Source organism: Haemorhous mexicanus, chromosome 17 (assembly GCF_027477595.1).
Source record: "Haemorhous mexicanus isolate bHaeMex1 chromosome 17, bHaeMex1.pri, whole genome shotgun sequence".
Classification (NCBI taxonomy): domain Eukaryota; kingdom Metazoa; phylum Chordata; class Aves; order Passeriformes; family Fringillidae; genus Haemorhous; species Haemorhous mexicanus.
In genome coordinates, this window is record NC_082357.1 from 9,056,240 (window position 1) to 9,079,536 (window position 23,297).

Here is a 23,297-nt window from a genome sequence, read left to right on the forward strand (position 1 = left end):
TGGATACTAAATTCTTTACTTATATTTTTTTATTCAGCTCTGTGTTCACTTGAGATGAGTCATTCTTCCAGTGAGCTCCTTCCAGGAAGGATTCCCCACAATCCTCAGAATGTTTCTGTTTCTCTGTACTATTAAAGTTCTTTCTCTGTTATTACAGGTTTCTTTTGGCTGAAATCCTCTTTGATTCCTCCCGAACGATCCTTTTAAAAAAGGAAATGCCAAAGGAAAATTGCTTATTACAAATGTTCACAAAGACTCTAGTAATTCTTTAAAAAAAAAAAAAAAAAGCCAAACATTTGAAGATTAGTTGAAATGCAGATTTTCATCTTTTCCAACCAAGGAACTTGAGATCTTGTTAATGAAGTCAGAAATAGTACAGCTGTTGCTAAAATGCACTTGCACTTTGTTTTCAAACCTTTTCACTGGTTTATGGCAAAGCTTAGATGAAGCTTTGTGTCAAGACTTAATATGAATTAGAATACCACATGTGCTGATGGGCACAAGATTGTCTTTCTTTGGCAATCTCAAAAGAAACTCCCCTCTTTATCTTGTTTGTGTGCTTGTGAATGCCCTGAGGTAAGGATGAGGAATTACTTCAAGAGGCAAGTTCCTATCAAGCACTGCACAGCAAATGGTCTAATATTGCAATCTTCTGGGAAAACGTGGTGGATGTCAGGTAAGGGTGGAAAAAGTGACCAGATGAGAAAATACCAATTACTCACCCCTTCTGCTACACAGAGCATGGTTTTGAGTGGTATTTTCTAAGCTTTTTTACTTATTCTCTTATGTAAAATAAAGCATGAAGAAGAGGCAGCAGAATATACAGAGCTCAAATGTCACATGTAAAAGACTGTGGAGAACTCAACAGATCTGCTTGAAGCACAGCACTAAGGAACATGCAAAAGGCAGACATCAGGTGTAGGCTTTGGGTGTTGGAAAGCAGAACTGTGCAGTGATTGGGGGTCTGGTCCTGCTCTGCAGCCTCTGTGTCCCAGTACCAGTTCAGTCATCTCTCTCCAGCAGTAACTGCACATTGAAGCACTGAATGCAGGAGAAAATCAAAGCCTCTGGTGGAAATAAGTCTGCAAACTTAAAACTGTTTCTCCACCCACAGACACTTTTCCTACCAGCTGAAAAGAGTGTTAATAACAATTGCTACCCTGTGGCTCCACTTCATGCAGGGCAGAAAGGGCCCAGGATTCTTACACTGGGTGGACAGTGTCTCCATCCACATGTCAGGATTTTTTCTGTCCCTTGCAGCTCTCTGTGTGGAGCTCAGTCACATTGCTCACTTGCCGTGTGTCTTTTTGCAGTGAAGTGTCTGTGATTAAATAGCAGGCAGCTGTGGGACAGCAAACACTTCTCTGGTCTGATTTACAGTGCAGAACAAAGGGTCAAGGAGCTGACAACAATCACAACCAGACTGCCCAGAGAAGGGACATCCTGTGCTCTCGGTTGTGTCCTTGTGTTACAAGGAAGAGAAGCTGCACTGAATGTAGCAGAATGAGGTGGGCAATGGAGATTTGAGCAGCTCTAACTCTGACCCTTAGCTGGGGCTTTGTTTTTCCCAGCTAAAATGGAGAGCAAGTGCTGCTGCACACCTGGCTCCTTTGTGCCATGCAGAGTTGGGTGTGACTCAGGGACAGCACGAGCAGTGGGGGATGAGGCTTTGTGTGACAAGGACAAGGAGGGGAGTGGGTGTGTGCCTGCCAGGCTGTGGTACAAGGCTGCAGGGGCTGTGGGGATGGCACCAGCTGTGAGCTGGTCAGGACCACCCCAGCACTGGCCTGAGCAGGGGCCCAGGGGAGGGGCTGGGCTACAGCCAGCCCAGGGATGTCTCCACAAGCTGGGAACCTGCCTGGCTTACACAGCAGATCAGGTCTGGATCAAATGCCTACCTTCTCTCCTGGTTCTGCTTTTGTCTTTCTTTGTTCTTCTAAGAATTCAGAAAATGCCTTCAATGTATATTCTCCAGTATAGGCCACTTCCTGAAAAATAATTAAAGTTAAGTATGTAACTGCACACAAAATTTTGGAAATAATGGCAAAATGGGGTGTAGGATTTGGGTTCTTTAGACTGACCAAACTCTAGACTTTTGTTCTCAGTTTAGAAAGCAAGGACAGAGGCACAGCAGGTTCCAGCATTACATGAAAACGGATTGTAAAGAAAAATAGATGTCTATTCCTTAGAAAAAAAGGATTTGTATAAAAAACAACCATTATTTTATGGTATTAGTTTGGGATCCTGCCAGCTACTGACATCAGTGGGGTTTTTTGTGCTCAACAATAAACATTGGCAAGATATTCTGAAGAGCAGAGTCTTTTAAGTGTCCAGCCATGCTATTCAAAACTGTTCAAAGATTTTGATGGAAATTTAAATTCTGGAATAGTTTTGAAATGCACTGTTGCACAGCTTGAAAGAAGAGGATGAAGATGAGCAGTGACATTAATTTTCTTATACTTCACCTTAAATTGGGGATTTCCTGAGGATTTTCTTCTGAGGAAGTTTAATGAAAGAAGTCATTTAAGTTTAGAGCTTTAAATTTTTCTGAGTGGGTCTAGGCACCATATTGTATTTTAAAGATTCCTCCCCAAAAAACCTTTGCTCTCTGGACATATAAAAGGGTTTTGCACCAGTTTTTTAGAAAAAGGTTGTAGAAGTTCATGTAGGTGACACTGGGAATTATCTGCTGTGCCTGAGGGTATTTAGAAATAGGTGGAGGCCCATTCTCAGCTGGGTCAAGCTCACTCCTACTGAGACCAAAAATGTTGTGTTACTTTACACTGCTACTCTTACACCTGATTTGGGTTCAAAGGAGAGTAACCAAAACACCTCCACACTGGTGAGTTCACTAAAATGGTACACACTTCTTGTACACTAAAAGTTTGATATTTCCATTCCATTTTAATTAAAAGTGTGGCAGCTTTGAATCTACTTTTTTATGCTTTTTATGTTTGTAAGTTTAAATTTCTTGAGGCAGATTATTTTATTTATCCAGAGGCAATTAACATTCTCAGCTGAGTCTTGATTTTATCAACTCTGATGATGGCTGGAACACCAATTTCTCAGAGCCTGAAGATCTGTAAAGCCAGAGAAGCAGCTGATTCCTGCAATGCTTACTGTAGGAATTACTTTTCATGACAGTAATCTGTGCATAGGAGTATGTAAAAGTTATTTTTCCCCTTTAACCCATAGAAACAGGCACCTGCAGGAACCTGCACTGCTAGTCAAGTACAAGACAAAATCTCTGCACTTGAGGGAAGTAGTGCAAAGACATGGTGCACAAGGAAGAACTTGAGATTTCAAATACCCTTTAATTCCAGAGTATTTTCAATTATGAAACAATCCCTTAATAGTTTAAGCAAGTTTTTACTGGTTTGGGGCTTTTTTGTTTGTGTATTTGGTTTTTTTTCAAAATGACATTTATTTTGAGCATTTAAAGTGTTTCTGCTTTTCTGCTAAAAGACTAAACATTGTGTGAGTGTGCAGGACTGCAGTTCAATTCATCAGAAGTTGTGCATGCACATCTGAGAGGAATATCTCTCAGAGATTAAATGAGGACATGGGTAAATGTCTTAGAATTTAATTTAAGTTTACTGCAAAGAAGAAAAATGAAAAACTTAGTAATGCCTTAATTATAGAGGTATCTTTTTTTTTTTACTTCAGTGATATTTTCTTTTTAATTAGATAATCTACATAGATGGAGAATGTAGCTATTTAATAATTTTTTTGCCTCCACTTTCAACAGCATTTTCTAATTATTGTGTAACACAGCTGATTGATTAGGTAGCATATTGCAAAAATCATTGGTCTTGACAACAAATATTTATTACCAGTGGAGGCTGGGATACCAGAATGAAGTAAAATTACTGGCTTAAATGTGTAGTAGAAAGATTTTGATTTGGGTTTTGTGAAAGTGTAGAGGAAAATAACAAGAGCAGCACCAACATTTTAGAGACATTTATCACACAAGCTCTGGAAACAACTAGCATAAAGGAGTTCTTTGAGAGAACTTCTCTTGTCATGGTTTGAAGTAAAAAGGCACTGCAGCCATTGGGAGGTATCTGTAAATTCACTCCAAGTTGAGGCTGTTGTTGTTGTTGAGGCTGATTGGAGATGGTTAAACAGCAGGATGTGGAGCCCTGAGGACTTCTACTGCAAGTGAGTAAATGATACCTGAGCTCTTGCCACAGCCTCATGTACAGGAAGAGACAATAGAAGGGTTTCCCATATATAGGATGAGACAAAGAAGGGTTTCCCATATATAATAACAGATAGACAATAAATGGTTTCTTTCCCTCATGTATAGGATGAGACAGAGAAGGGTTTCCCATATATAGGATGAGACAAAGAAGGGTTTCCCATATATAGGATGAGACAAAGAAGGGTTTCCCATATATAATAACAGATAGGCAATAAATGGTTTCTTTCCCTCATGTATAGGATGAGGCAATAGAAGGGTTTCTTTCCCTCATGTATAGGATGAGACAAAGAAGGGTTTCCCATATATAATAACAGACAATAAATGGTTTCTTTCCCTCATGTATAGGATGAGGCAATAGAAGGGTTTCTTTCCCTCATGTATAGGATGAGACAGAGAAGGGTTTCCCATATATAATGACAGATAGACAATAAATGGTTTCTTTCCCTCATGTATAGGATGAGGCAATAGAAGGGTTTCCCATATATAGGATGAGACAAAGAAGGGTTTCCCATATATAATGACAGATAGACAATAAAGGGTTTCTTTCCCTCATGTATAGGATGAGGCAATAGAAGGGTTTCCCATATATAGGATGAGACAAAGAAGGGTTTCCCATATATAATAACAGATAGACAATAAATGGTTTCTCTCCCCTATGTATAGGATGAGGCAATAGAAGGGTTTCCCCTCTAATTCAGGTTCTTGGCAGCAATGCCTACTCAGAAGCCAGTGCTGAGAGAAAAGGACCAAAGCTTTCCTAGTGGAAGTACTCCTTTCTCCCTGCCTGCTGTGCAGCTGAGCCTGCCCAGGGTCCCCCAGAGTGTCTCACCTGGTGGTGAGAGCCGGCAGGGAAGAGCGTGAAGAACGGATAGCGCTCCAGCCCCACGGCCAGGATGTCGTTTGCTGTGACATCAATCTTTGCAATCATTATGTCTTTGTGGCTTTCATATTGCTCTCCCAGCTTATCCCAGACTGGCAGGAGTTTTCTGCACTCATGGGACCAAGGGGCATCTGTAAATTTAAGAACAAAATTCTAAGGACACAGAAGTGTGTGTGGTGGTGCAATCACTGGGACCTATCCAGCCCTTCAGGTTAACAGGGTTTGTGGTAAATATCTGCTTGAAACCATTTGCCCTTCATGAATTTCACATGTCCATGTAGTGATAACTAGTTATTCACAAACACATGTCTGATAGCAGCCCTGCTTTAGCTCTCTTCAGCCTCTTTTGACTGTAACAAACACAGAACTTGGACTACCTTGCTGGGGGGTGTGCCAGATAACCAGTGCAACCCACGTCAAGTCTTGCATCATTCCTGTGTTAAAATACTTGTCAGAACTACAAAATACTTCCTGCACAGTAAAATAAACTGTGCTATGCTAATAAATAAACTATGCTATGTTGACTCTAGAAAGAGGAGTTTGAGTCATGGTGCTGTTTTGACTCAGCACTGCTCTGATGCAGGTCACCAGAAAAGCAAACTGCTGAGAGCCCAGTGTCCCTTTAAACAGCTCACAACACAGTTGCAGGAGAACGATGCTCACACTTGGTGCACACAGAATTAAAATTTCAGGAGCACTTGACTGAATACAGTACATTCCCTGCCTTTCATTTCCAGAGGATTTGGTTCAATTCTTGCTCAGCTCATTCAGTTTGTTCATGATACTGAAATGTAAAAATTACTGGTGTGAGTGACACAGCTGCAGCCAGCAAGGAGGGTGGCAGGAATGTACTACCTTTAGAATTTCTGGAATGCAGGGCAGTGCAGCTAGCTGTCTATACTGCTGTTAATGCTGCATGTTTGCTTTACTGAAGTAACTGAGGCACAAACTATCCCTGCTGGCTGGTACAAGGATAGGGCAGAGGTTTCTTGCTGGAAAGAATCAGGTAAGGAAGCCACATCCCTTGCAGACAGTGGGAAAAAAGAGTAACAATTTCCTAAACCACAATTCCTATCTGGGATTTAATCCCAGAGCATTATAACCAGACAATCTCACTCAACTCTCCCTCTGCCCTTGGAAGATAGCCTGGCTCATGCTGTGCAACACATTTCCATCATACACCACAATGTTCCAGTGTCCTTTTGTCTTTCAGCACAGAGATTTCATGTGGCCTTGACCAATATTTTCTGAAGAGATCCAGTGCTACTCAGTGCAACACTAAGTCAGCAAAGGTACCACAGCATTTCCAAAGATATGACACAAATTTTTCTTCAATTATTTCCAGAAAGCCTAAAAAATCATTGAGCTCAGATTCTGTCAAGTGCAAAGATTAGTTTGGTATATAAGCATGAGCTTTCATTTTTTTCCTTCCAATTGATCATGTTATAGCAGCTTAAAATCTGAATTCAATGACAACACTTACAAAACATAACAAATACAGTCATGGTCTTATTGAAGATGATCCTGTTGAAATTCTTCCCAACAAGCACTTTGACAGGCATCTTGTCCCAGTCTTGTGGAATTTCTTCACTAGGGAGATGTTGCTAAGCAGAAAAAGAAACATTGCTGTGGGAGTGCAGGGAACATTGAGGAACTGTACTCTAGCTCAGGTTAATGTGAGTCTGATGGGACATTACCTAATGTGCTCTGTTACTGTCTGATACCTCTTTTATATCATTACATCCTGGTCAGCCACAGTTCCACCTTCTCTCCCTGGAGCAGGAGCTGGGATCTCACACCCCAGGGGAGCTGTCCCAGAGCATTTGTCCCTCTCTTGAATACAGACTCTGTTGCAGACTGTCTGAAAATGATCCTTTGGAACACACTTGTATTCCTTGTCCTGAATTCTTGTTGCCCAATGTTCAGCAGCTGGACTACTGAACAGTTTATGTGTTGTGGGCTTTCAAAAGTGATGTAAAACACACCAGGAAGTGTGCATGGCTGCTTAAATCTCTGCCTTCACCACCAGTCATGGTCCCCACATGACTTCTACAATTTACAGTGCAGGAGCTGGGAATTTCTCTTCTTCCACACCACGGCACAGTAACAGAAAGGCACGTGTGCCCCATGGCAGCAGATCTTGGTGAGAAAGAGAACACATCCCCTCTGCTTCCATCCTTCTGCTCCCTTCCAACACTAAATACAGGATCTACCTGCTCACATTTCTTAAATTCTGCCTGCTCTCACACTGAGTGCTTTATCTTTTGTCCCTGTAAATCACCCTGAGGAGAACTGAATAAGCACAGCATTTTAATGTATTTTTCACATGAGTGTGATGATGCCTCATTATGGCAACAAATGCTGTATTTACCATTGGGAATGATCCCCCTGGGAAAATTCACTTTGCTAAACTTTCTTTAAACAAATACCAAATGTTAATCCCCTCTGAAACTGTCACTTTTCAATTTACTGGATTTTCCTGTAACCTTAAAATCTGTGGCAATGATTGTTTGCTTCTCTCCCCAGTGAAGGAAAGGAAATATCTCCATTATAGTATTGGAAAGGTAGAGGCATGGGGACTTTTTAAACCACTAAAATAAAACAGCTGGCATCAGCTAAAATATTGGGCATAAATGATCAGTCCAGGATTTACATCGGAAGACTTGTAGTCCACCTCAGTTGTTAAATACAGAGGAATGCTCTGTCCACAGCTGTAGATGGCAGATGAATGACTTAGGGTGACAGCAGGTTAATAAACCAGAGATCACAACAGGACACTGTTCTAATTTAAAGAGGGGGTGCTCTGCCAAGTTGTTGTTTTAGCTGGTGCAGTAGAGAGCTGTCTCGTTAGTACAGGACATACCTTTGCTTTTCCATTTAGGTAGCTCTGGCAGAATTCTTTCAGGTTCTCCACAGTCACCTCATCTGCAGGCATTTTGTACCTGGCCTCGCTGGTGAGATTGAGGATTCTCACAGCAGGAACATCAATGTCCCTGATGCGAAAATACTCAAAAATCCGTCCATTCCTTGCTTCACTAGTGTCCACCAAAACAAACAGTATCTGGTGATAAAGAGAGAATCATGCATCTGGTTGGGCCTTCCAGCTTTGGTTTAGCCATTTTGGAGAAATGGACTGTGGAGCTGGGCAGTGGGCTAGGATCTAACCTTAAATTCAAGGAACTGGGCAGAATCGTTTTTGGGCTCAGACCAAACCCAGAAGTCTGTGGACTTTATTACACCTTGATCCTAGTTAATAACAAATGCTAAAGCAGCCAAAAGTACTGAAGCTTTTCCCTCTGTCCCTTCACAGTGGTTTGCTATCACAGCTTTCAGTAACACTTCTAAATTACCTCCCAAAGTGCTTATTACTCTTCATAAGTCTTAACAGGACAGAAGAGCTGAAACACCTGTAATCCATATGGATTTACCAATATGTGATATTTTACTACAAGATGACTTACTGTTCTTCAGTGTCTCATGTACCTGGAGCAGGAGTAGCACCATGGAAAACCAAAATAATTTTGTATTGTGTATTCTGCCTATAACTGTCTCTATACATGCAAACTTGTGGCTGCAGGCAAGAATATGCACATACCTTGCAATATTCCACAGGTTTTGTAGCTCCAGCCTTTTCTTCAGGCAATATTCTGAGATCCTCATGATATTTCCTGGTAGAGCCAGAAATTTGCTAAAACTACCTTTGGTTGGAAGTTGCTCCCAGAAAATTTTATTTGTAAAATATGAAACAAGTTAATTTTGAGCAGCTGGAATTACTGCTCCTCTTTGTGGTCTTTGTGTTTTAAAAAATCACTTCCAAGTGAAGTTTATCTTGCAGCTTGTCCTTAACAAATCCAGATAATTGTTACTGAAACTGTTTTTAAATGGTTTGGTGGAGTTAGAAGATGGACTGACAGCAGTACTTTTTTACCAGTAATATTGGTGAGTGGTTTCCCACTGATCTTTTGGCATTCCTACTTGCAGATCTGGGTTCAGAGTTACAAACCTTTCCTCTGAATTCTGCAGCAGCAGACTGGTAGTTTCCGTAAATCTCACTGAATGTCTCCGAGTTCATTGGGGTGAACAGCAGGATGTGATTTTCAACAGGGACATCAAAAATCTTCACAGATGTCTGGGAAACAAAAGACTCAACATCTGCTCCACTCTTTGTAGGCAGAACAGTGAATCAGAGGCTCAGCATATCAGCATCCCTAGGCTCTGCTACTGCAAATTTTATTTTTTAAGACTCAGTTCCCACTCATTTCCATAACCATTGGATTTTGTTTCATTGTTTTAAAGCAGATAAAGTAAGAAGAATCAGCAGCTGCTGAGGGTTTGTTTTTTTTTTTTTTCTCTTCCAGGAAAAACCTCATAGTTATTCATAGATTTTTACAGTCTGAAAGGACTGTGATCTTCTAGTCTGACCTCCTGTATAAAACACACAGAAGAACTAATGCTGAAAGTAAAAGGTGGTGTTACCCAGGGAGGCCCAGCTGCAGCAGCTGGAGGGGCAGGACCTGGCTGGGCACTTCCTTCCCTTCTAGTGGCATCAGCAGCTTGTGTCTCCTTCCCTGCACAGGACTACCTTTCCTCTCATCCACCCTGCAGCCAGAGGCAATGGGGTGTCCCCCAGGCAAGCAGGGATTTCCATGTCTTTCCATTCCTACCTGCACTAGCAACAATCACTGCAGGATTCTTTCCTTCTTGCCTTGGCCCAGAGCTCCCTGTGGCTGCCTTGGGGAGGAATGTTTGGAGCCAGGATTAGGGACTGACCTTCCAACCTCTCACCCCACTTATTGCTGCAGAAGCAGCCCAAGCCTTGTTGGCCCCACAGGAGAGAGGTGTTTGCATGCTCAGATCTCACTGCTCCACCAGCCACTCCTCATCTCCTCTAGGAAACAACATCCTGCCAGAGGGAAGCATCATTTGGCCTGGGTTAGACCAAGAGCTGGGTTCTGCTGGCATTTCTAGATGTGTTTAAGAGTGGCCTTGTCAAAGAAGCAAAGGCAATTCTCACTCCCTAAGGTGCAGAGTAGCTCCCTAGGTCTCTCTGCATGGATTTCTGTCCTTCTCCCCTGGTTTTTGCTAACAGTGAAATGCACTTACCTCAATGTTATATTCAGTGACCAAATCCAAGGTAAAGGTTTTGATTAGCCTCGTCAGGCCCAGTCTGCTCTGTCGACCATCTCCAAGCACTTCATTATGCACAGGTTTTCCCTGGACAAATAGTGAAGTTTGTGAGGTTGGTGGCCTTACCAACTACAGGAGCAAAATGACAGGCTTTAAAAGTGAGAGTTTGATGATCTTCAGCAACTGAAATTCCATAGCTTGTAAAATGAATGTCACAGCTAGATTGCAGAACAAGATTACAGCTAAAATTCAAGGTACAGCTGGCAGTTTTAATTTGTTCAGTAATGTTGACACACTGAAAGATCTCTCCTACATCTATCCACACTATCTGTGAGATATGCTTGCTCAGGAAATCATTGGTATGACTACTTCCTAGTCTAAATATTGCTGCTACTCTCTGCAGTTTTGGTTTTATTGTTGGCCACTTCTGTTGTGGACTGGAAGAAATTTCCTGGTCAAAAGCAACACACAAGAAAAGAGGTGAATGTTTGCAAATCTCACTGAACTGTGGCAGATTATGTTGATTAGAATGCACATTGGAAAGTAAAGCTGTTATATCCAGATCCTTAAGCATAACATTTATATATAACCTGAAAAATTCCCAAACTGCCTTTCAGAGCCCACAGCTGTCCCCACACCTTACCTGCTGGACTTTTGTACTCCTACCTCCTTAAACACAACGAGAGAGTTCCTTTGGACACCGTAGTTAGCACAGACATCCTCACTGGCTGTCATCCCAAAAGGCATCTCTGGCACATCTCTGGCTGTCTCACAGAAAACCTCCACACTGCCATTGTGAAGCTCCTAGTCCCAAAAAGAGCATTTATTAAGGCTTTGCCCTACATCCTGCTAAGATGTGTTGGAATTGGAGCTCCAGGTGAAGCAGGCCCCTAAAATCTTGTGAGGTAAAGAGCCAAGTACAATTGTAAAGTGGATAATGCTTTCCAGGATTACCTCTAAGGGGGGATCCTAGGAGTGCTGTGACACAGCTTGTGCTGGCTGGCCTGGGTCAGCAGGGATGGTGTGGGGTCCCCTCTGTCCTCCCTGCACTGATCTCATCCTCCCTGCCCTCCCCTGGCACTGCCACCCTCTGCAAAGCCTCTGCAGGCTGGGAGGGATGGTGGAGCTGCTGCTCCCCTGCCCAGCTGGCAGGAGGTGAGGGATGACAGGAGGGCTCTGCTCACAAGAGGGGCTGACTGGCACATCTGGGGCTTTTGACTGAGTGCTCTTCAAGGCAGGGACCTTGACTCCTGCATCTGTCCCACAGTCACTGTGCTGTCCACCCTCAAGCTAATAGTAAATAAGCAGGATGAAAGGCAACAGCACTTTCAGATTTGATTTAATCAGACAATTATTTCATGCTAGATGAATAGTAATTTATATGCTGAGACCTTCCAACACATCCTGGCACTCATGTTTGTGAGCAATCTGTGAGTAATAGAAGCCCAAACACAGCTCCTTATTTGCTTGGACACTGTTTTGTTGGCTCTCACCCATTACATTTCTGACATGCCCTAGCTCAGGCTCATCAATTGTCATTCCAGCCCTGAGCTAAACCAGTGTCCAGTCAAACACATCTGCAGCAATATCTGCTATCAGTGTGGTTCAGGGAACTCTCTGGCATCACTGTGATAGAAAGAGCTTCTCAATTTCCCTCAGCACTGGAAAACTGCCTTCCTTCCTAAAGGGCTGCAAGCAGATTGCTGCAAAGCAAAATTCTGGGCACTGAGCATTTTCACAGTTTGTCCTGTTATGTTCTATGTGCTCACCAGCTTTGTTACTTTGGGGCATTTTGGTAATGAATCCTGTTTTCCATATCCACAGAACTTGGACTATCTGCTGTAGCCAGCACATTTGGGACATTATCAGTTCAGGTATGAGTCCAGACACTGTGCTTTGAGCTGGGCAGAGAGATATCAGAACAAAAGTCTCTTTAGTTAGAGAAAATCCTTGATTGAATTTCCAGGTATTAAAGATCTCAGGGACACATTGAAAAAGCAGGAAAAAGCTGTTCCTATTTTCCTCACTCTGACAGCATTTCTATGGACTGTTGGTCACCAGCATTCAGCCCAAATCCTAAGAACATTACTGTGCTCTGGAAACTGGCAGAATTTGCTTGAGAGAGGACTACATGTGTTGGGTCATACACAGTGGTAATATTTTATTACTTCCTATCCATGCAGATTTGGCCTTCTTCACATCAGGAAAATCTGGGAGAGTTTGGCAGAAGGCCTTTCTCTGAGGATGCAGAAACACTGCTGTGACCAGCCAGAGCTGGGCAGACACTGCTGGAGCACCCTGCTCTCAGAAGCAGATCTCAGGGTCTCTGTGCCCAGGTACTGCTTAAGGAAATGTGCTGTGGTGTAAGATTTCCTTATTTCTGCCTCTGCTTGTCTAAAAGTGTGAAAAAATAGATAGAGACTGGTAAATTTTATTTTTCAAATGTGGAGAAAACTGAGGGTCTGCATTTTTCTGGTGAGTTCTTGGTCTTTTGGATGTGTGGGCTCTGGTGGTGATAGCAAGCAGTATACCCCAAAGCTGGAACAGAACCAGCCTTTTGAGTTTTCCAGATAATTACCCTAAAGAAGCCAATCACTGCTAAATCACCAGCTTTTATGATGGCTTCAGCCTGATCAGTAGAGTTGATTAAAACAGTACTAGGTCCTGTTCTTCTTTTTACCCATGTAATAAAGGCTGAGGCTTTTCTGACTCCTGTGGAAGGAAAAGAGAGTTAAAATGAAAACCACAATGAATGGCAGAAATTTCTGTGCAATCAGGACAGAGGCAGTGGAGGTGCAGAGGGATGCTGAATACAAATGGGCTTGGGCTCCTTAGGACTGAGGTCCAAGCTGATTGAGAGGGGGCTTGAGGTATCCAAGTTCAACCTCAGGTTCTAGTCACCCTTTAAACTATTGTGACTCTAGAAGACCAACAGTGGATCAGCACAGCTTTTTCTGAGACCTCTGCAAATGGTTTTATGTCCAGTTAAATGATTAATCACACGTGGAGAATGGAGATGAGGAGATTCAGACAGGTAGAAAACCTGTCCTGCAAGATTTCATGTGTCCCAAAATCACAGTAAGCTATAAAGTGCTATCGACCTGAGCTTTAATCCAGAATGACTTCAAACCAATTGCAGATTTTATTGAACTGTTTGTTCAATCACATTAGGTGCCAGAATTGTTCCTTTGATGCTGCAGGAGGGATCTGATAGGCACAGAGATGTGTTAAAATTCCTCTGTGGGGCCATAGCATCACTTCAGTTTAGACACAAGAAACAAAGCTGAAGTGTCAAAGTTGTCATTTAGTTCTGGATTGTTCCATCTTTTTGCTTCCAAGTTACTACTACTACTTTTACTGAGATTATAGTCAGTCTGTTTATTTGGTCAATTGTCCTAAGCCTTCAGAAGTTTTAGAGTATTGAGTCTCTTTAAAAATTACATTTTTAAACTGTCATGTTTTCAGAGGAATTTGAGGCAACAAACTCAGGCCATTAAAATCTTAGCCCTTTCATCTCTGTATGACAGACAGACTTGTTGGACCAGAATAAGGGATAATTAAAATCATACATAAAAAGAAAAAGTTAAGTGTTAGAGTCAAGATGTATGGTGCAAGTGGATTATCAGAGATGCAAGTCTGGAACTGTGCATTTCAGCAGTCTGACAGGATCAAAATTGAGTCAGACTGTTTTACTGCTACAATTTTGCAGGAGACAGCACTGCAACTAGTTTAAAATACTCTCCTTTTTTAAGTGAAGCAGGCAGTCGTCTGCTCTGGAGTGTACAGGCTGCAGAACAAAGTGCAGAGCAGTATCTAGTGGCCACATAGTGCTTGACTTCTAAAGGCAGAATTGAGGTCTTGTCTCTTATGTCAGTGCTCTAGCCCCTAAGCATATTTTCTCTGTGGTTAATCTTTCTATTGAGTTACTTTGATCAGCCTCTATACTGGCCAATTTCTGACCTTGCAGTCGTAACTGAAGATTTCACAAAGCCTAGAATTTGGCTTTTATGTTATATCCATTGCCAGGGACACCATTCAAAAATTCCATCTTCCATAAAGAACTTAATTGATTTCTTGATTTAAGCAAGGTCTGCAGGTTTTTTTGTGCTATGAAGCATGTACCAAGTCCTGTGTGAGAAGCCACTGGGTGGCCAGTGCACATTTCCAATTGCCAATGCTCAGTGGAAAAGCCAAACATGGTATGTGAGGTTTTACTCAGTGTTGCACATAAGCATTTACCAGTGAACAAAATGTAATTTAAGCCATTGCTGGTGGTACATGTGCTCCAAAGGATTGGTGCTGTCTGCCCTGTAAAAAGCACAGAGCAGCAGTTTCCTAATTCTTGCACCTTGCTAGAAAGTGTGCCTGAAATAGCAGCTCTCTGCTGCAGGGCAACTGTGTGTGTGTTTTAACAATTCTCTGTACTCACTGTTTCACACCAGAAAATCTGTCAGGTTTACCAGTTTAAGAGAGGTTTTCTTGTCAATGCTGTAGATTTGATCAGAGGCTGAGGGTGGGGGCTTTTGCTTTCAGGCATCAGCACCTCTAATAGAAGTTCAGTACGGCACATCACGCCTTCGGTGGCATTTGTGCAGAGGCTGCTGTTTGCACAAGTCTGGGTGCTGGGAACTTGGTAAGAAATTCAATAGCAAGGAGGAGCAAGTTGCTAAAAATACTGAAGATCAGGTTTCAGCAGGAGCCACTGGGGGCTCAGCAGTTAAAGATATCTCAGCACTAGGTTGTGTACAAGTTCAGGAGGCAAACTTTGAGTTCCTTTTTTTATTCGTTGTATTAAACTTGTGACTCACCTGTATGTGCTCAGAGTACACCAACAGGTGCTTGGCCAAGTCAAGCAATTTTTATCACCTCTGTAAAAGTGCATCATTTTATGACAAACATAATCTTTCTTGTATGTACTGTAAGTGAACAAAAATGTTTAATAAGACCTGGATTTCTGGGATTGCTCAAGTCTGTGGTTGCCTTTGCTTAATAGCTTTCTGTGAAACACTTCAAATTATTCCATGTTTTATTCTAAGCCACATTTGAGCTCCCTCTGATGGCTAAATGGCAAAATGATTTTCCTTAGGTTGGGAAGTGGACGTGTATGTTAAGGACCCTGTGAATTCCCAGTTCTTTGTGAGATGTGGTGTTGCTCCAGCCTGTTTCTGTAGGCACACTGCCCATGGGAATTGCAGTGGAGCAAAGAGTAATGGAGCAGTTTGGGGACCCAGTTCTTGTTTGGCATAACTCATTCATGTTTATTGTAATAATTGGGAGTAAGTTGTCTTGTTTGGGCAATTCTGTACTCGGTGGAATAACACCAGGAATTAATTTGACTGTGTGAACTTAATATAGAGAAGATACTCAGTTGTGTCCTTGGAAGATGAATTCAGATTCAAGTTTCTGTATTGGTACAGAGGCAATTGCATATTTAACACCATGGGCAAAACCAGCTTCCCACCTCATGTATTTATCTGAGCTTCTATATTTTCCTTCTCAGCAGGGTAGATGGGTACATCCTGTCATTACATACCATCATCTTATCTGTGCCTGAGACAGTTTACCTTTGCAGTCGATGGGACCTTCCCTGCTGCCATTCACAAAAAATTTCACGGTAGGAAAGGCTTGAATATTAAATTCTTTTCTCAAGTCATGTTGGTGTGTCACATCAATTTTGCCAAACTGGATTCTTGGAGCTTCTTTTTTAAGCTGTCGTGCGGCCTCAGCAAATTCTTCAGATAAATTCTGAGAAGACTGAGATAAAGTAACATCTGGAAAAGGCCAATCAAAAGGAAATGGGTTACATAAGCCACAGTGTGAAGCTTTCTAGTGGAGGTTGTTGTGTCAAGTGGTAGCTGGAGGGTTTGAATAAGGTCTTCTATGACTCAGAAGTAAATGAGGGATTATATTTACTTCTTTTTATTGATGCTGGTTTTTCACCACTCCAGATGTCCTTGAACCAATCACAATGAACAACCAGCAGCATTTCAATATTCTTCTGTTGGGAAAATATGTGGAGCAATTAAAAAGTAATTTGACTGACTATGCTGGATAGGGGTTTAAGAGAGGTGAAGGATGGAGTTAAATATTGCTCACATTAGGACTCTATGATCAGCACTTCACTGAGGCAAACTTTTGTAATGCAGAAAGTACTTTACCAGCTGAGATATGGAGGAGGGAAAGAGAGGAGCAGTGTGGGGTTTGAAAGGTGTTTGAAATATTTTTCAAAAATACATGTTTGAAAGGACATGTATTCCTCATGCTCTCCTGTGTGCCAGCCCTTCTCCAGCTCAAATGGCAGCTGTGTCTTTGGTGGAAGGAGAGGGGCCACCCTAGGCTGGGCCCTGCAGCTGTAAAGTTATATTAACATGAAAAAAGGACAAGAGAAGGAAACCAGGCACACTGACTGCTCTGCATTCAGACAAGTAAGAGATAAAGGCCTGGAGCTTTGTATTTCTGCAACTTGGCTTGAAAAACCCGAATTTTGATTGACACTGAGATACTCTGTCTTGTTAAATGTCTTTTATTACAAAGACCAAAACTTTTTTCTTTAGATTATGCACATGAATTTCTTTGTTTCTTCAATATACTTTGCAAATAGGAAGAGATGAAGAGCATGCAGTTAAATTTGGTTTCATAAAGTTGTGTTTGTTCTTTTGTGTATATATGGGTGGTTTTGTGTATACACACGTTCAGGTATAGAACTGTACAAGCACACACACAAACACACCAAAGCATAAATGTAACAAAACAACTGTCTTTTGTTCCTTCACAAAATAGCAGCTGCACTTCTCTAGAGCATACCTTGTGAAGCCATTGCCTGATGTGGTTATAACCAAAAGGTAAAGGGACATTTCTGTAAGAGTTCTAATACATGAAAGATGAATCCATATTCTAACTCAGTGCTGAGTGACATTCCTTGCATTATTCATCATTATCCTTGCTCTGAATCCCAGCCATCAGTCATTTTCTTCCACCTTACTGCTGCAGCAAATGTGAAGATTAGCATCAAATAATGCTATTTTCTCAAAATATTGAAGTGATAGTGCCAGGCCCTTCCACAGCCAGTCACAGCCAGACCCATCTTGGCAGAGGCTCACAGAACCCCTGCACTGGCAGAGCTGCTCCAGCTGCTAATATGCCAAAGGGTTCCTGTCAGTAGAACAAAACTTAGAGTCTGCTCAGGGGATACTCAGATACCATGTGATGAAGAGAAGGTGTTTCTCTAAATAAAGTAAATGAGCCTGAAGACAACAGTCCAAACCCAAGTTGTGCTCTAACTGCCTCTAAAATTGATGTTTCATCAAATAAGCTCATTATGATTTTTCAAAGAAATTTTACCCAAACTTTAATTTTCTATCTCCAATTGATAAAAATGGTCTTGTGAACCTTTCCCTCAGCAGAATTGTAATTTGTTATCTCCTAGCACCGAAAAAAAGGTGGGGGAAGTATCTCCAGTTGTACCTCAATATGCTCTAGAGACAGCAGCAGAAAACCTGCAATTCTGACCTGTCAATGCAAGAAATTGCATGTCTACCCTATAAAAATGCTGCTGCTTCTAGGGACACTGAGTGTTGAGCCTTTATGAAATATTTTTGCTGAAAATGATTGCAAAGGTGGACTATTCAATATGACATGGAGTACTTGCAGTGCAGTTTGAGAGTGCTGACACACAGAGACTGCAGGTGGCAGGGCCAGCCCAGAACAGTTCCTGGGCTTTCCCAGAGGGAGGGTGTGTGGCTCTGGACAGAGTGGAGATGCAGCAGTAAAACCCATAGCAAACCAGGATCCAGCAGCTTTCAGCAAAATTCTAAGTCAGTGTTTTACACCAGAGGCAATTTCTGTACAATGATTTTTTTTTTCCTAATAACCTGAGGTTGCACAGCTGTTTTACCACATCTGGGAAAGTGGAAGCTGAAATGCTTTTTGCACAATTAAATAAGAAGGGGCAGAAGAAACTGTTGGTGAGCTCCAGGAACAGAAGCTGAAGTTTCACAAACATAAAAGAAATATTAAGCTTAGACATTAGACATTTAGGTAGATTGTCTGGGGGGAAAAGGGTGTAGGATCCTTTTTTCTCAGAAGTATTTTCATTCCAAACAGACATTTGAGGAATGATCTTTTGTCACTGAATGACCTGAGCAGTCAGAGTTGCAGCTAACCAGGAATGTAAGCAGCATGGTAGGTGCTGAGAGCTGCCAGAGTTAGTAGCTCTGTGCTGCAGCTGGGAGAAGTGCATGACTCCTGCAGTCAGAGACAGGAGAACTTTAAGTACCATTAACCTGCTAACTGTGAGACACAAGTTCAGTGAGTGAACAGACAGATAAAAACTGTTTCCTTGACTACCCAGAAATCATGTGGAAACATCCATCATGCACCTTTCCCCTGCTTTCCTGAGTGATTAGACTCCTCTTCAGCTCTCCATCAATTCCTTTTCATTCCACTCATTCTCTGTTTGCCTCCCAGGTGCTTTATCTTTCAAGTCGTTTGAGTGTTGCAGGAAATCATCACTCCTTTTATTTGGAGCCTTTTCTTGAGTTTTGTTTGGCTTCCTCTGGTTCAGATTTTTATTGACACCCATCACTTCAGGCCGTGGGATGAGGAAGCAGCTGCTGGGGCTAACGTGGCATCACAGGCTCCAAATAAAAGGAGCTTCAGCAGGGAACAGAGCAGACACGGATAAGAGGCAGCAGAGCTGTGACAAGGTCACCAGGGAAGGCAGTGTGGGTGGCAGGACACCTGTGTAAACCCGTGTGCTGTGCCACAGCTGCCAGAAGCAAGAGGCCCTTCAAAGGCTGTCAGCTCAAGAATGGCATCATATAACATGGGAGAATGTTTCCCTATCAGTAGTTTTGTAAATAAAAACAAGCATAAAGTAAGGGTTTGAAAATTAAAAGTGGGAAGAGAACTAGAAATCCTGTATTTTGACTCCTTCCTCTTCAGTACATCGACAACCTGAGTAAGCTGCTACTTTTTTTCATGGTGCAGTTTACTGAGCTAAAATATAGTGAAATGTGAACAGATAAATCTTTTGCTGACGCATGAATATGTTTAATGACCCTAAAGAATTCTTGAAGTGGTTGTACAGAGAAGCACAATGAGTTAATTTTCCTTTAGCTAATTGCTGGTGTCCTCCAATCTCATTGTTCTGTCTGAACTGGTGGCTTAGGGATTGCAGCAGTCATTGTGAATGTGCCTCTTGTCCTGGCAGATACTGATTTCCTGGCTGTTATTTTCTGACATGGTCACAAAACCATTTCAGCAGTCCCATTTCTCATCTGTGCAGGCTGCTTTTACAGTTGCACTGCAGATATATAAATTTCTCTGAGACGAAGGATAGATCCACGTTTAACATATCAGAGTAGAAGGGTGTTAATCTTGCTGCAGTTGCAAGCTTGCTTGTGTGACCTTGAATTCTCCCCTTCTCTTCTAGAGTGAGATACAGCCATAACCTCCTGTGCTGACCTCTCTACTTCTTAACTGAGGTTTGCAGTTCATTTCAGATTTCCTTCTATGTAAACATCAGGGTATATTCTAAGTTTGGATTATTGTAAGCATTCACTTAAATAAGCATGTGAGAGACACTTACATGAGGGACCCACGCTAGAAAGTAATTCTGCTGCAGGTAACTGCAATTTCTTCCTAATAACATCACCTTCAGCTTTCATGCCTTAAAAAGGAGATGTTTGTCTTCAAGAGTAACCCTCATCTTGCCTATTAAATGTCATTATCTCAGTCACAGGTTGCAGGAATACTGTGGCTGACCCAGTGCTTCACTGGATGTACAAATGTTCTGCTAGAAAAAGTAAACATCACCTTCTCATAAAGGAGAGCGTGCTTGGCACACAGAGCAGCAGCACAATGTCTGACCACTTGTGTGATTGTCTTCAGGTTATCCCCATGTTTATCTGGGATCTGAAAACTTTTCACTGGAAAGAACAGCAGCAGGCATTCTCAGAAGCCTGTGGAATCAAGCACTCACTGGGGTCTGTGTCTTTCCATGAATTCTTCAGATAAGTTGGAGGAAATGGTGTTAGCATGTGCTCTGAAGGCTGTGCTTTTAGTAAGTGTACAAACTTGATTCTCTCTGTGATAGGCATATTTGTTGGAGTGATTGAGACTTTTTACAGTGTTTATTTGCTTTCCTGTGCAGTGAAAGTCAACAGAGGGACTTGTATTCAGGCAGTGAATAGTGTAAACACTGAAACTCTCCCATGCAGGCAGCACTGATCTGAGGTCTACCTACTGCTGGTGACAAGTGCTCTGAATTCCCTGTGCTCAGAAGCATTTGTGTGGAATTTAGAGCAGTTTAGTGTGGACTGGGAGATGCCACAGCCTGCAGCAGCAGAGCACTTTCAATTGAGTGCTGAGATGAGGTGCTGGGCAGGACTCACACACGGCTGGCTGATGATGCTTGCATGTTTTTCAGACATGTCTGGTTGCACAGAGCAGCTGGGATGAGAGAGGAAGAGCACTGGCTTTCTGGGTCAATGCTTTGTTTTCACACTCAGCACTTGCCCTGTGAACTTTGCCCAGCTCCAGAGGGATCTGTCTGCACGCTGCCTGGCTGGAAGTCAGCATGTATTTATAGTAACCCCTCCTGAAGGAAGGCAGACCTGGGACACTGTCAGGGTGGAACTGACAGGTATTAAAAAGGCTTGGGTGTCCCTGGGTAGAAAACATCCAAGCTGACCTCACCTGACAAATACTGTGGGACTGGTAAGTAAAGAGCATTATGCAACAGGGAAAGGTTTTCTTATTACTGAGAGGTGATCTGAGGCACAGTCTTGAATGAAAGTTTGTAGCTCAAACTTTTCTGGTGTTGGTACAGCACCAGGACAAATCCCATCTTCTGGGAAGCCTGGGATTCCTTCCCACTCTCTGTCTCTGTGATCTCTGATGAGTCAGGAAGAAAAAGATCTCGGGTCTCGCATTCATTCTGGATTTCTGAAGCTCATTCCTGGCAGCCTCACAGATTTCCTGGGTGATCTGGGCAATATTGTTTTCTCTCACATTACCTAACTTTCTTTAATAGTTCCTTGTTGACAGAGGCTGTTTATTTAGATAGACTTTTTAGAAGTGGGATATAAGAGATACAGTTTTATGGCTTTTCTCTGCAGGTCCCATCTTTAGTCTCCTTCTGCTGTGGCAATAAAATTATTACAGTGAATGAATCAGCTCATTCAGCATTGTGGAGTCAGGTTTCCTGCACCCCAGGGCAGTGCCTCACTGCAGGATAGATTTTCACTGCCCCAGAGGCTGTTCAGTGGCATGTCTCCAAAGGGAGCTGCAGAGATTGAGGCCAGTGATTTCCAGATAATGGATCAGTGCTGGGGAGCTCATCACTCCTGGGAGTGATTCCATCATTCTTTCCAGAGAGTGATGAGGATCACTGGAGCAAGGTGTGTCTGGGGAGCAGAGCTTCATCTCTGTGTTTTGGAAGAGTCTGTTTGTCCTTCCCTTCTGAAGCAGCCAGGTGTGAGGGTGGTGGGAGATCAGAGAGGTCCAGGACTGCTCTGAAGCAGGGGCAAGGAAGCCTGGTTCAGACCCCCACACCCTTGGAGTGCCCAAGTCCCTGGGTTACTCTGAACAATTCTTGCTCCATCTCCTGGCTCTTCCTGAATTTTTTCATGTCTGTTTTCCACTCATACTTGGATGCAATCCTGAAGTGTGTTGCAATACCTCCCTGTTGATAATCTCTGCCAGTTCTAAGAAAGTTTGTTTACAAACTCTCCTCTGACCTGGTCACTTAGATCCTGTGCTGTGAAACAGCTCTTACAAAGGTGAGATTACAGAGTGACTAAGGTTTTTTCTCTAAGTTATTTTTTCACCAAAATGATGCATCTTCAGAGAAATAAAACAGTACACAACTGCAGATTGAATTTGGCAAATAGCTTTAAAATCCTCCACAATTAGTAAACAAAATCTTCCTAAATTTCAGCACTTTCAGAAGTATCTAAAAATTTAAAACACTATGTTTTAAATAATTTTCTAATGTGATTATTCTGAAAGATTAAAAACACTTGAAGTTTTATAACCTTGTTTCAGGATTAATGAAATGTTTGGCATGATCCAAACATATTTTTAGTTTCCTGATTCTGTACGTGTATTTTAGATTTTGTTGTTGAAAATACAAGTGTTTTCATTTCAGGTTGACCTACACTACATCACTATTATTATTATCTTTATTGTCTTCATTATATTCTTTATGTTATGATCAGTTTTATTGTTTCTCGCTATCCTATTATACTGTATATAATATTATACTGTATATAATATTATATATTCATATTAAAATCAAATATTTTACTCTATATAACATGTTATTGTTGCTATATATATTTTATTATATTACATTATATTACATTACATTATATATTTTTGTTTGTTTTATTTTTTGTTTTTAATTTTATTTTTACTTTATAATATTTTATTATTTTATTTTACAATATTTTATTTTATTTTTATTATTTTTTATCATTATATTTTATTTTCATTATAATCTATTTTATTATAATTATATTTTATTATAATTATATATCAGCAGTAAAATTTACTTTTGGTAGTGATGCAGAGGACCAAATGAGATGCACTTCTGCAAAATTAGGATATTGCCTTAATTTTGAACATTCCTTCCAAATATGGAACAGTTTGGGGGTTCAGCTTGTGCCTGTGTCTGGCACCTGCTGCCAAAGGGGGTCTGGTTTGTAAGAGTTTGTGCAATTTAAGGTGAAGGGACATGTGCACTGAGCTCAGGGAGTTTGGCTCAGCAGAACAAGGTCAAGCCCAGCAACAGAAATAAAGATTTTGCTGCCTTATGCTGATCAAAGGGTTTCTGCTAGCAGCCAGCTTCTGGCCAGTGCAGATCCCTGTTTGGGGCATGGGAAATTAGGCAGCATCTGAACTTTTAGATGGGGAACACCACAAGGATTTGCCCCTTGCCTTTTGCCTTTGTGATGTACTTGATGGCCAGACCCTACAACAAGGTTACTTATTCCAAAACCCCACAGTTTTGTCCCCCAGGAGGAATGAACATGAACCTAAAAGAAGGACCACAAACCTGCCTCTACCTAATCAAGTGCTCCT

At 41.8% G+C, this 23,297-nt stretch overlaps 2 protein-coding genes across 3 annotated transcripts in view; one reads left to right on the forward strand and one right to left on the reverse strand.

Annotated features, from left to right (window-relative positions):
* Positions 1 to 23,297, reverse strand: part of PDILT (protein disulfide isomerase like, testis expressed) — a 24,066-nt gene continuing 769 nt past the window's right edge. Inside the window, exons 2-11 of the mRNA XM_059861843.1 lie at positions 15,776 to 15,982; positions 12,790 to 12,923; positions 10,878 to 11,015; positions 10,188 to 10,298; positions 9,088 to 9,213; positions 7,948 to 8,145; positions 6,568 to 6,688; positions 5,034 to 5,215; positions 1,899 to 1,988; positions 1 to 200 (exon numbers count right to left, since the gene is read on the reverse strand). Of these exons, the coding sequence (XP_059717826.1) occupies positions 132 to 200; positions 1,899 to 1,988; positions 5,034 to 5,215; positions 6,568 to 6,688; positions 7,948 to 8,145; positions 9,088 to 9,213; positions 10,188 to 10,298; positions 10,878 to 11,015; positions 12,790 to 12,923; positions 15,776 to 15,982 (1,376 nt within the window). The 3' untranslated portion in view covers positions 1 to 131. The remainder of the gene's footprint in view (positions 201 to 1,898; positions 1,989 to 5,033; positions 5,216 to 6,567; positions 6,689 to 7,947; positions 8,146 to 9,087; positions 9,214 to 10,187; positions 10,299 to 10,877; positions 11,016 to 12,789; positions 12,924 to 15,775; positions 15,983 to 23,297) is intronic.
* Positions 20,787 to 23,297, forward strand: part of LOC132335361 (acyl-coenzyme A synthetase ACSM4, mitochondrial-like) — a 14,377-nt gene continuing 11,866 nt past the window's right edge. Inside the window, exon 1 of one of the 2 annotated variants that reach the window (XM_059861841.1) lies at positions 20,787 to 20,930. The gene's annotated coding sequence lies outside the window, so the exon portion shown is untranslated. The remainder of the gene's footprint in view (positions 20,931 to 23,297) is intronic. The other variant, XM_059861842.1, reaches the window with a different exon arrangement.